Source organism: Gouania willdenowi, chromosome 1 (assembly GCF_900634775.1).
Source record: "Gouania willdenowi chromosome 1, fGouWil2.1, whole genome shotgun sequence".
Lineage (NCBI taxonomy): Eukaryota > Metazoa > Chordata > Actinopteri > Blenniiformes > Gobiesocidae > Gouania > Gouania willdenowi.
The window spans coordinates 18,205,221-18,219,179 of record NC_041044.1 but is presented as its reverse complement, the minus strand read 5'-3'; the positions used below and the strand labels follow the sequence as shown (position 1 = coordinate 18,219,179).

The 13,959-nt window shown below is 36.2% G+C and overlaps 1 protein-coding gene across 1 annotated transcript; it reads right to left on the bottom strand.

The window, feature by feature from the left end:
* Positions 1-239: 239 nt before the first annotated feature.
* casp3a (caspase 3, apoptosis-related cysteine peptidase a) lies at positions 240-9,140 on the bottom strand. The gene is made up of 6 exons (XM_028447668.1): positions 8,916-9,140; positions 7,851-7,990; positions 2,929-3,057; positions 2,593-2,768; positions 2,033-2,144; positions 240-1,938 (listed from the first exon to the last, which is right to left on the bottom strand). The coding sequence occupies exons 1-6, from the start codon at positions 8,978-8,980 to the stop codon at positions 1,709-1,711; spliced, it is 852 nt and encodes a 283-aa protein (XP_028303469.1). The 5' UTR covers positions 8,981-9,140; the 3' UTR covers positions 240-1,708.
* Between the last annotated feature and the right edge of the window lie 4,819 nt (positions 9,141-13,959).

The window sequence follows — 13,959 nt, the reverse complement described above, 5'->3', positions numbered from 1 at the left end:
AGTTGTTTGGTGGCGATTGTGGTGGAATTGGAGTCACAGCTTTTTTAAAATGTTGAAGTCTAGTGGCCCACTTCCTCTCTTATCTTAAAGTACTGAATCAAGAAAAAAAATTAAAAATACACTTTACACATCCATCCTTTGCATAGGGCCAGTTAGAGGTGATTATTTTTTGTTCATTGAAGACAATGAGCTGAAATAATTAAAAAAAAAAAAAAAACAAGTTTCACTTAACACAATGATTGGAGTGGTATATTTATTTTTGTTTACATATGTCACAGAGGAGGTTGAAAAATATGTCTTAGTCAACTACAACAGATGCATTGAAACAGTATTTCGCATTTAGTCAAAGGACCATGCAATGATGATGTGCAATGACAAGAAAACATTATTCAGTGCAGGTAAACGCAGACTTTTACAGAGATGTGGGAGTGTGGAGACGTCATGATAATTCCTGTTGTGATGAAGGAAAAATCTAGATTGTAATGCATCGTACTAGAATACAAAGAGAAAAAAAAAACAAACAGGGAAAATGTAATACATAAAGAATGTACCTTATTACTGGAGGCGCTACGACACTGAAACTACAAAACTTCCACAGGTTGAATACATGGCTCTATGGTTGTTGCACACAGCAAATGCCACAAACAGAAAATGACTAATTTCCCAAAGCCACGTTTCACATTGGGAGTCCTAGAGGACCACAGTCCTGTAGGTTTACATCTACTGCTATTTAAGTTTATTATCACTAAATCATGTAATTGGAAAAACAAAATTGGCTTTATTAAAATACTAGTTCTATAATCCAACAGGAAAAAGTCTCCATAACTATACCTATAGTAGCTCTAGCAGGTATACGCTAAATACTACATCACACAATTTTTTTTTATATCTCAATTAGTGCAAAATTCTCAGGTCAATTAAAGATATCCTTTTTCCCTGTCAACATATTAGTTTAAACCTGTACTGATTCCAAATACAATGATCTTGTAGACGTATTTAGGGGAATATGATTGTTTCTTTGTGCAATCTTCAAGTGAAAGATTTTTACAATGATAGTGGCGAGTTTAAATTATCACAAGAATAAAAATACACAAAACATACAACATGACCACTCAAAAACTGAATAAGGTAGGTTTGAATAAACCTTTACCAACATGCAAATGAGCTGAAAGAGCAGAAAAGATGCACCTCTTTGGTGACACACATATATATATATATACTAAAAAAAAGCCCATCAAACTGGCTGCTGAAGCGTTTCCCTGAAATGTGTACTGTGTAAACAACAAAGAAGAATCTACTACTGACAGACCCTGACCCTGAAATGATAAGGCCCATCCATGGTGTGTCCCTGTAGATTTCAATGCACCAAGGTTTTGCTGGTTGTTATTGTAAAAACAATTGGCTTCACTTGCAGTTTTTCCTGATGTTTCTCTTTAAAACCATTTCAAAGGAAACGGAAAATTAGATCGATTATCTTATACAACCAGATAAGACCTGAAAGACGAAAAAAAAAGTTATCTTTCCATAAAAAAAAAAAAAAAAAAAAAAAGTTTTAAGTGACATTCAGCCCTAATGTCTGCTATCAGAAGTCTGCTCATAGCACTGAGCTAAAGAGACTAAAATGTAATGTAAATAGAAAATACTAATAACTGAAATAAAACTAATAAGATTCACCTTTCCTCTGTCAACACTTAACATGGAGGCAACATTATGGACAGAAATACATTTCTTTTGTCAGCATTGACACGATACAAGGGATTTGCTTCTTTGCATTAAAGCCAGGCACGTTGGAGATAGACTCAAAATCTACTGCCACCTTGTGGTTGACTCGTATCATGATGTGCTGAAGCTCCAACTCTTTTCCAAACATGCTGATCATGTCACACAGTGACTGCATGAACCAGGACCCAGTCATGGTGTTTCTCCATGAATAGTACCCTGCATGCAGAAAAGTTAAGGTTAATAAATTAAGGCAAAAAAGATACATCTGTGCAGGTTTTTGGAAAGGAAACAACATTATTTCAGCATTGACCTGGAGCCGTGGAGAAGGCATAAAGGAAGTCTGCTTCCACTGGGATTCTGGTCTGACCATCATCTCCACTGTCAGTTTCAATACCAGCATCCAGATCAGTTCCTCTGCAAGCCTGCTCAGTAAAGTGTTCAATCAGTACTTACATACACCAAGCTAAAGGTGAGCTATATAGAAAGGTGTTTGAGCACAGTTACATATCGTGATATCAACTATAGTTAAAGTCAGTGTAAAGCAAATTCTGACATTTCATTCTAAACACATTAAAAGGTCATAAATGTATTCCTTAAAACATGTAAAAAGCCCTTCAACTATTTATAATGTAATTGTGGAGCTCGGCTTCACACACTGTGTTTCAAATTTCTGTGTTCAAAATTTAATGGGCAGGTCTTTTTAGTGAGTCGAGCCAAAAGAGTCGGTTCTCTAAAAGGAGCCGGAATTCCCATGACTAAATTATCCAAATGTGAGTACTAGCAGAGCTTAACTGTGGTTGACTTCATCAAAATAGAATTTATGCTCAATAGCTTTCCATAGATTGAAGGCGTGGAAAACTCTAACAGTACCTGGATAAAGAAGAGTTTAGGCTTTCCCACCAGTGTTTTGCATCTGTCACCTCGGAAGAGCGACGTCAGGTACTTGAGCTCGACGGAGCCATCCGTACCAAAGAACACGCCCTCATCTCCGTGACTCAGGAGAACACAAACAAATGAGGCAGAGTGGCTATGATCCTCCTTTGATGCTGAAAAGACAAAAAAACAGGAAATTGCACAGCTAACAGAGAAGCCAGCATTTATTACACACATTCAATAAGAGTCTTCATAAAGGGTTGTTCAGTGTGTTCATGTCTGCCTGCTTATGTGCATCTGTGATACGTTGCTTAAGCTTTGCATTGTACTCACCAGCAAGCAGAACCTGTTTCATCTGCTCAACTGACTGGTCATTGTACACCTTCACTTTGTAACCAAACTTAGCAAACACCTTCATCGCATTGGCTGCGTCCACATCGGTCCCATTCCTCTGATTCATGCCTGAGCACAAACAAATAGAAAGGAGGCGTTATGGTTACCTGAAGAACACGGAACAGCACTTATAAATTAATTACTGAACACACAATAACAGTTAACACATGAAGTCAAAGGCCGGTTACAGAGCACATTTACATTTTTCACTATAGAAACAGATTACAGTGGGCTGTGCTGAGGTCAGTTTTAATTTAAATAATTTACAGCTCATACAGGTTAATGTAGAAGCTACTAACCTTTTCTATAAACATTTACCTGCAAAGGGCCAAAGTAGCCGTTTCGAAACAAACTAAACCCATTAAATATCTTCTGTGCTTTAGGCAGAGGTGTAAAGAGTACTGATATATCCTACTCAAGTACAAGCACTGTTACTTGATTGAAATTGTACTCAAGTACAAGTATGTCATACAAAAAATACTCAAGTACAAGTAAAAAGTAGCTCAATTAAATAGTACTCAAAGTAAAAGTTACTAGTTACTTTCACCCACCACACTTATTTTTGGTCATAAATTCTGCCACGGTTCCCTTGCATACAGTAAACATCTCATGTATAAACTTAAAAAATAAGATACACAATCTTGCATAATTCGAACTTAATTTATTTTCCACAAAGGCATCTTTGTGTATATATATAAAAAAATGTGCAATTTTTTTTTTGAAAATATAGCAACACCAATCAATTCAAAACAAAAAAATTATCAGGCTCTAATTATAGCTACATTTATGAACTGTCCATTCAATGCTATTTTAACTCTGTCCATTACATTTGATGCATTTCAATGTTGTCTGGTAATTTTGTTTTCTGTAGTTTGTTAATGTTCGTTGATCATTTTAAAGCAAAAACTAAATTAATTTACTCAGTAACGCTTGGGTATAGCACTGTAAGAAATTACTGTACTTCTTTTAAAACGTACTTAAGTGCAAGTGAAATGACTAATTTAGTAATATACTGCAAAAAGTGCAAGTACCAGGCATAAAAGCAACTCAAATACAGTAAGGTGAGTCCTAGTAATCAATTACTTTCACCTCTGCCTTTAGGTAGGTATTGTGTGTGAAAGATGTACTGACTAGGGGTGAGCATTGGCAAGGATGTTGCAATATGTTACATATCACGATACGATATTATTGCGATATTCTACCCAGTTAATATCAAAATTAAACATCGAGATGAATAATCAAGTTGCTGTATATGTTCATCAGAAAATATTGATTGTTCAGAGGACAAGATGAGTCAAAACCATTTGCTTCAAAACATCCTATTTATCATTTATTATTAGTGTTTTTGCACATTTTCACTGAAAAAAAGAAAATAGAGTTTTACACACTCCCATCATAAAATAAAGCGCGACAAGTTTCTTTTCACTGAAACTACTGTGTAGAAGTCTCAAAGTAACCATGACAACATAAAGATTGCCAGCATCACACACTGCCATCAAAAAATCAAGTGCATCAAGTAGTCATTGCAACACATTGAAAGCACTGTAACCACTGAAATATTGCATAAATACACAAATATATTGATTAAATATCAGAAGAAAAAAATTAATGTTTTTTTTTTTTTTTAAATCAATTTTTTAAATAAATAAAAAAAAATCGATTTAAAATTGGCACCCAAAAAAATCGGGATATATCGTGAAATTGATTTTTTTTTCCACACCCCTAGTACTGACCATTACATTTTTACTTCCCAGGAAAGAACAAGCCTTCTTTCGGCTCAAGCGGTAAAATAAAAACTCAAATTTAACCAGTATAACCAGTCCATGCCAACACCACTTCTCATCAAGCAGTAACTAACCCTCGGAGACTTAAATGCTAACTCCGCCCATTGTCAACCCAGGTTAGATCCACCAGACAGGACACATCAACCCAGGTGTAAGTAAGACTGAGTGAAGGTTGAATTCCACTTACTGTCATAACTTATAAGCAATGAGCCATATTTATTACTCATGCAACACATTTTTTTTGTTTTTCACATGATGATTAGCATTCGCCTCATTAGTTATTCTTCACACAACAGTTGATCCTTCCCTTGTAAATGAAATAGCAGTAGCAATGACTCCTGAAACTTTGACAATTGAGAAAATATTAAAAGTTTCACAGCTTTGAGTAAAAGGGATTCATGTAAGCAGAGGGAAGCTATAAAACGACTGTCTCAAAGTGAAAGTGATTGTGAACACCTAGTTGTTATTCATTGGTAAAATGAACACCTTATAACATTAAACACATGTTGTTCAACACACGTGATCAAAGGCTGTGCAAGTATAAAAATTGGTAAAACATTTATAAGTAAACTGAGCCATTCAGTGATGTTGATGACTGGCTGTGTATCGTAGGTCACAAAGGCATCTGTAAAATTGTGTTATAGCTAATAAAAACTGTGTCCCGTCACAGCAAAAAAACCAGTATAACTGTTAGGGCTATCACTTTAATAGCCATTCATTAATTACAGAAAAAATAACACCGTCAATCGCAATTCTTTCACTCCGGAACCTTTCTTATTGGCAGTGGCTAACCGCGTATGCAGCGTGCCTCATTGGCCAGTTTAAGTCACGTGACTAAGACTAAACCTAACTGTAAACCTAATCCTAACCTTAAAACTTGTTGCAACATAGGGTTAAAACCTAACCCTAATACGCTATGTACGTGTACTTCAGTAAACACACCAATAGAACCAGGGGTTGTCGGTATAGCAACTGTACAAATATTTTATATTTGTACAGTTGTAATATCTTATTTTAAGAGTTCCTGGTATACCCATAATACTGATGAACAGACTAAAATACAAGACGGGAGACTGCCGCACTGCTCAGCTTCATTTGCGTTAATTTTGGCTAATAAAAACACCGGATGGAAAACATGAGCCTAGATGTGTGCAAGTTGTGGAAGAAAGAGTTTTTAAATAAAAACGTAAAAAAAATAGATATGGATGCATTTAGAATCGATCCGAGAATCGCGCGACGTAATATCGGGATATATCGCTGAATACATTTTTTTCAACACCCCTAATAAATATTATTATCTGAAGGAGAGAAAAAGCAACAAGTTCGGTGTCGGAAAAGTGGTCTTACTGTTTATGATGTGCTAACTTATAGCACTACATATGATGTTTTATTTCACTTGTATTTTATATTATTTGGAGAATGACAAAAGTACACATTAATATGACAGCAGAAAGCCCTAGAGACTAGTCTCAAATACAGAGAAATGTAAATGTCTGTCTGCATCTGCTCTAGTCTGTTAAAAAAAACAAATGAATGACTTCATGAAGCCACTTTTTTATATAACAATGTTTTGATCCGCCACAATAATGTAATTTAATTGAATTAATTTAAGTGCAATTAAAAATAGATTAATTAGAATATTATTTACAAAGCATGATTAATTGCACTCTTCACAGCACTAATAATTGTAAATACAGTTAGAGAATCAATGCCAGTTTGATTTAAACAGTGCAAACTAGTTCATGTAAAATTTTACAACTGTCCATTGTCATTCCATCTCATTAAACTACAAACTCTGAGAACACAAGACAGCTTGTTGAAATATCTGCAATATGTACTCACTCATTTAATCCAGCTAGACAGGTTTCCTAAAACACTCGTCTGACACTAAACAAGACCCTCATACAGTGAGTATGAGTGGCAGCAGAAAGAGCCTCAAGTGCATTTCATAGCTTTTTACAGCAAAGAACCTCCAAGAAGCTTCTTTAAGAAGAGCAGACTCAGAAACAGGTCAGCACAAGTTACAAATGGTATGTGTCTGCCTGGCCTTTTCTGAGGAGAGCATTTCCATTTCCTTAGAGAGATAATTGCCTAACATAGACAAACTTCCAAAAAAATGACTCACCTCAAAAAAAAAAAACTAAAAAAAAAAAACTACAGGCATCTTAAGGCAACAACTCGTTAAAAACAAATGAATAATGAAGTCCTGAGCAGATAATTACTCTAATTTCAGATTATTGAAAATAAATTGTTTCAATAATGAACAGTTGATTTAGTACTTGTTTGTTTGATACCGATGTTTGTTAATGAATGCCTATAACAATTGATTTTTGAATGTATCATAATGTTGTCCACGTGTTAGCAGGGAGAGAGAATGAGGGGGGAGGGGGTGAATCGGGAAAGGACCATGCGTGATTAATCGCAGGTGTAGTGCATGTGATTAATCACACGTGTTTCATATGTTCTAGGGAGCGGCTGGATTTCCTACTAATGATAGACCGATACATCGGCCAGCCAATATTATCGGCTGATTTTTGTGTTTTTTACGTGTATCGGCATCGGCCGATGCAGGCTGCTGCGTTTGCCAATCGGCATTATTTACAGAAAGCAGAAATAGTTTTACATGTTCTTGTTCTACATCACCTGTTTTTAATATTTGTTTTTAAATTTTTCCTTATTGTCGTTCTACCTCATCTTTGTAATTTCCAGAAATGCTCCTTTTGAAAAAATTGAGAAATTTCTAAATTTTTGTGTAATTTTTATGATGTAAATTGAGCGAGCAAAAGTATCGGCTCAAGAAAATCGGCAGTCCGTATCGGTCATCGGCTAAGGCTGATTAAAAAAAAAACTAAAAAATGGTATCGGTCCTAAAATATCAATATCGGTCTATCCCTACTTCCTACAGGAGAGAAACTGAGCTATGTGCAGCTAACTTGGCTGAGCTGAACTATTAATGTGAAGCAATAAAAAACAAAAAAGCCAGAAATCTTAGCTGTTTGTGTGCCATTTCCTGAACCCTTTCCTGTGAAGCAATCATGTCACATGTGTAAAATGGTGTTAAAACAAATCTCACGTCACCTGTTGTTCTGTCAAAATTCTTGTTGTTGATGATGATGCATTGGCCAATGCTGGGGAAATCCAAGCTGTACCTAAAACTATGTGAATTGATCTTAGCATCCACATCCATGGGACTGGAAGAAGACAAGGAGGCAGTGGACCTGCAACACAAAAAAGAATACAAATGTCATGCAATAAAGTTAGGCAAGACCAGAAATGCAGATCTAGTAAAATGAATTGTGATTACTACATTAGAGAAGAAACTAAAACAGGAAAGAGGCAGCAGTAGGTAGTGGTCTTTGAACCTCGTATTTTCCCTTGTTGTGGCTGTGATGTAATGGTGCAACTGGTGACCAATACAAATGTGGACTAACTTCCGATTGTTCCGCTGCTAAAGCCGTCCTACTGAACGTCAATGCGTTAGGTTTTCTAACTCCTTTTTAGGGCTCTTTTTAGTAGTTAGATTTTCAAACTACTGACCGACCATTCAGATTATTTACCGACCACTGCAGAAGACTGTGTTAAAGCTTTGAATTTACAATTACTTTCTAAAAACCTCCTCAAACATGGGTTTAGCAGCGTTAGCTAACATATGCACTATGTAGCATTTGCACTGCTGTATTTGACCGTGTATTCAATCTTTTGTTAAATAGACGTGTGCTTTTTATTTATCAAGATTTTACTGTTATTCTATTTATTTATTTATTTTAAATGTGTCGTAAAACCATTCAAGCTGCTACAATTTCGTTGTCCAACTTTGTACAATGACATTAAAAAGCTATCCATCTACCATAATCAATTCTAAGATGCAATAATAAATGAATATTTTAACAGCAGGAAATTTCAGTGGCACAGGTAAATAAAAACTTTATAATGTGCCGATAAAAAATAATTTAGTAGAATCGCCAAGCTTTAATTTGCGATCTGTTAAAGGCTAGTAGTCCACTTCGAACTACTAGCCTACTACTGAGGTCGTTCACCAGTTAAAATGGTATCCAGTTCCACCACAACATCACCTTTACCAGAACACAATAAGCAGCTAGCCTTTAGATAACGGTGCTAACAAGCAACATTCAAGCTACTCACTGCTGTGAACCGTCCACCCGGGCGTCTGTGGAGTCCTGTCCCGCTTTGTCCCCGTTTTCAGACATGTTCTAGTGTTCACTGATAACACAATAGCCAAGGTGTGAAATTACACTCCGCGAAGGCTCAATAACTACCAACTGCAGGTGTGGCTAGTGCACGTACAGCAGCACCAGCGCCGTAATAAATGAAGATGACATTAGCCGTGGAAATGCTCGTTTAGTTCACATGGGGCGTCCCGACTGGGCGGTAACTAAGTCCAAGACCCGCCTGGAATAACCATAGAAATATACACATGTATATAATGTCTATGGGAATAACAGGCAAGACTCGAGTAAGAGTGTGGTTTTTGACTTCCATGTTAAGCAAAAAACAAAAACCTAAATATATAATAAATTAATAAACACCCACACACCAATTGATTATGATTAGAATTAAAATAAAAATACAAAATAACGCCATAGACAGCAGATTAATAACTTTCATTCATTTTTCATAAAATACCAAATTTGTATACATACAGTAACAGAAATACATGGGCAGTATTATAAAAGCAGACTATTTAAGAGTAATAAAAGAAGAGAAAATAAAAGCTGTAATAGAGAAAATAATTATAAAACAGCAGATTTACAGTTTCACCCTTGAAATAAACAAATTGCCATTTTGCAAGATTTTAGACACACGTGATGTGAATTACAGGACATACAAAATTAGTTTTGTGTCAAACTCATTTTTAAAAACAATCTGATAAGCTTTAAATAATATTTAATAAATGTTGAATGCATGTTTTAAACTGTAAACAAATATCAGTAATTATTACTTTTCTTACAGTTCTGTGAGTTCTTTTTCTGTCAGTATTCACTGTGTATTCTGTCTTTAATAAACTGGTTAAAAATAATACATTTGCACATACACTGGTATTATGATGTAACAGGGTTGTGTCAGAAAACCTATGTCTACAAAAATGTTGTGACCTTGTGACTCATGACATTGTTGTATGTTAGACAATATCTTTGCTCCTAGGCCTGATACCACATCCAAAGCCTGACTGGTTTTACACACAGTCTCGTGTTTAAACAGATGTTCGCAGGTTACGCAATGATGATAAATATTTACCTTAGCCAATTGTTTTAACTGCCTTTTAGATACACTGGGTAAGTAAAAGAAAGAAGAAGAAAAACACCGTTGTCTTTTCATCCTTAAGGTAATACTGTTGTCAGAGAAACACATTAACAACAAAAAACATAAAAAATATGACAATTCCTATTGTGTGTTGAGTTGTGTTAACTCCATACATGGCAGGACACTCAAAAGCCAATAAAATGGACACATTACATGAAAGAAAATAACAACTTTAGATAAATATTCAATCTCTGATCAAATTTTATTGATATGGGGTGGGCTAATGTGATTGTTTAAATAACTAAGAAAAATTTTAAAAAAAAACAGCTATTCTACACAGGACACCAGCCCTAAAGACCTCAAGGAACTTAGCCCTCACATTAAACATCCAATAATGTGAGTTCCACTGGTTTTATTGGGGGAAAAGCTCCAAAAATACAAGTTCAAGTACAGTGGAAACGCAGCAAGGCCTACAAGAACCACCCGACAGTACGCACCGACAGCAGAGGCCTAAGTATGACCGCTGAATACATCAAAGCTGACACCTTACCATCCCTCAGAGGAGATATATCCAAAATAATAAGGAATGAACTGAAGAGTGCATTGGCAGACGACTTCAATGCACTGAAGTCTGAGCTACAAGCAATGCGGCTGGAAATTGCGAACAATACACCTTTTCAAGGTGACATCAACATCCGGGATACTTGACCTAGCAATGCCCATCACCATTTTAAGAGGGGTATGCTTTAGCTTGACAACTATTATTTACACTATTTACCGCGGACAACAAGAACGTTTTACTCAATGTCTTATGAATATTTCAGCAGATTAAAGCCAAAGGCCAAGCATCGTTATGAGGAAGTTACATCTGGTTGGTTTACACGACTTCCTTGTTTTTCTTCATCGGAACATCTTCTTACATCCATCCATCTCTCTTGTGAGTTGTTTCCTGGTTTGTTCCTGCTGTCGGCACTAACATCTGCCACTCAGGCTAGTGACAGCGTTCAGTTTAGTAAGTAATAATTTAGTAATAAATTTTTATTTACTTATCTTTTCATTATTATTACATTAAAATACAGGATATTTATGGAAAATACCAATACGGGACGATGGTGGGAAAGAGGGGTAAAATATGTGAGTTTCCCTGCCAAAACAGGTTCCTTGACAGGTATGTTTATTCCCTCTTTCTTTTTCTCTTTCTCATGGCCCGGCCTACCGGGGAAATTCCTGGTATCTCCGTACGCCAGTCCGCCCTTGCCTGGTACATGTGTTAAGATTATTGACACGACTCACGCGAATGCCAACAACCAACACGCTCTGTTCAGAACTCTATTTCGATTCATTAAGTGAGGTTAAAAATGTCAAGAATGATGGCAAAAATTATATTCGTAAGGCATCATAGTTAGGTGTAAACCCAGCATGAAAGCCCTTTAGTTAGGCCTAGCCCTAGCTAATAGAAAAAACGTTCAAACAGCCTCATATTTGATACACATAATGACTGTCCAGCCCTAAACAAGAATCAGTGTGAAAATTATCAATCATGCTTTGTGCTCTCAGATGGCACACGCTACAATAGAAAACTGATATAACTCTCATATACAAAGTTCAGTCTCATATTTGATACATATGGGTTGCTCACCCCGGCCACTCCTTTGGACCCTACAATGCCGCTCGCAGCTTTAATTTTATGTTCTGATGTGATAATATTTTCTTATGTATACATCTAAGTTCTTAGATTTAGGACATTTAGGAAAAGGTTGTGAGTTATAATGAGAACCAATCTGGCGGGGGACGTTGATGACTGTGTCTTCTTGTTTGTATCTCCTCCAGGTAAGAACTCATTCACCAAGATATGTTATAGGTGCAGGTCAACATTTCTACCATCCGTCCTGTTTCCCACTTCTCTCTGCGTTGGTTATGAAAGCGATAAAGATTCTAATGCCCTGGTGGTACAGTAAGTCATGGAAACAAATATTATAAGCTACGATGTGAAGGGTCGCCACAGCCCTGTGAATAGAAAGAAAATTCTACAACAACTAAAGCAAATAAATTGCCAAATTGCATTTCTACAGGAGACACATTTATCTGATTTGGAGCATGATAAATTGAAAAAGTCATGGGCAGATAAAGCCTACTATTCATCTAATCAATCTGGTAAAGAGGGGAGTATCCACACTTATTCACAGACAAATTAATTTCACACCATCATTGGTACATAAAGATGGTGAGGGGAGGTATACAGTATTATGGTTAACAGCCTAATTGATTTATGTGTACACGCCCAATGAAGACGACCGACTTTAATAGAGCTCTCTTTAATAAGAGAGTGCAATACAGTACTGGCCTGCTATTAATGGGCGGAGATTTTAAGTGCGTTATATCACAACAAATGGATTGACAACCTGCCTCTAACGCTTCCTTATCAAAGATAAGCAGAGTGCCTACACACCTATCCATAGAGTCAGGACTTGTGGACATATTGAGAAGTACATTTCCAAGAATAGAGATTTGATATTTTTATTCAAATAGACACACATCATACTCAAGGATTGACTTCTTTTTTACCCCTAAAAAAGAATGACATTGGATAACAGATATAGAGATACTACCTATTACTATTTCTGACCACGCTACCGATTAAGTCATATAGTTAGTCTCCAAACAATGGAGAATTGGAAGACAAAATCAGGAAGGTAGAATATGAACATAAAAGACACTTCTAAAAATGACATCAACAAATTAAATGCAGCTCGGAAATTTTATTACTATCAACCTCTATTACAACCATGTGAAAATAAATTTAACATAAACTGCATTAAGTACAGAGAACACAGGCTTAGGTCTCAGTCTGTACAGGAACTGTGCAGTTACTTGAAATGGGTGGAAAAAAACTACATTCTTGAGGAAAAATCACAAAGTAATACAAGCTGTTGAAGAGCACACAATAACAATTGAGTTTTGACTGGGTAAAACAGGGCGTTATTCACCCATGTGGTCTGCTCAAGAGCTGAGTCAGGAAAGAAAGATAAGGGATAAACATCTTCTCAATACAGCAACAGGAAACAAAAACCCAGTTGGAAAATACAGGAATCAAATAACACAAAATCATGAAGATTTATGTAAAAATGACAACATACAATGAAAAAAAAAATGCAAGTAATGATTAAATGAGTCAAAGACGAAGTTTAGGAGACATAACTCCCTCAATCCCTCCTTGAGGGTATGTGGGAGTTGTGCAACGACTAATTTGAAACAGACAAACCATTCTTTTTTTTCCAACTATGCTCTTAAATGACAGTTTTTGAGAAAACAAGAAAGTCAAACCAAAAAGTGCATTAAAGCTTTCAGATTCTCCAACAACGCAACCGTCGACACCTACATACTGCAATACTTATCATTTGTACACATTTGCAAGTGTGAAAGTTCTTGCTGTTCTTGTATTAAGTACACTTGACTGTAAATGTATTTATTCACGAGAGTCCATCCGTTCACAGCAAGCATCAACACTGACATATCTCGAAAGACTTTGCAGCGATTCCATGTTTGGATTTGTATGAGCCGAGGCACTCTTATTGCTGTCCTGTAGGTTTACACTCACAGCACACAGAAGAAACTGACAAAATTAAAATTCAATCAGTCAGAAGGAAAACTATGTCACTTTTTCCCCCACTTTTACATTAGACACCGTCACACAAACAGGAACCTCAGGAAACAAACGTTGAGAAGTGCCTTCACATAGTATGTGGAGTTGGTGCTGCAGACGTTTGTTATACATTTTGATTGGTCAAAACACTATAACCTCATCTTCTGTGATTTTCAAGCACAGCGATTGAAAGTACAATTATAGGACACACACAAAGAGAAAATAAATAAATAAGAAGAGCAGGTCATTTTCTGCCCACTTTGGTGCTACTTGTGTCATTAC

Excerpts from the sequence above, each read along its gene's own strand:
- casp3a (XM_028447668.1), bottom strand. The coding sequence starts at position 8,980 with ATGTCTGAAAACGGGGACAAAGCGGGACAGGACTCCACAGACGCCCGG. Across the intron at positions 2,145-2,592 it reads CTAAACTCTTCTTTATCCAG|GCTTGCAGAGGAACTGATCT; the intron begins GTACTGTTAGAG and ends TTTACTGAGCAG. Across the intron at positions 1,939-2,032 it reads TGCCTTCTCCACGGCTCCAG|GGTACTATTCATGGAGAAAC; the intron begins GTCAATGCTGAA and ends TTCTGCATGCAG.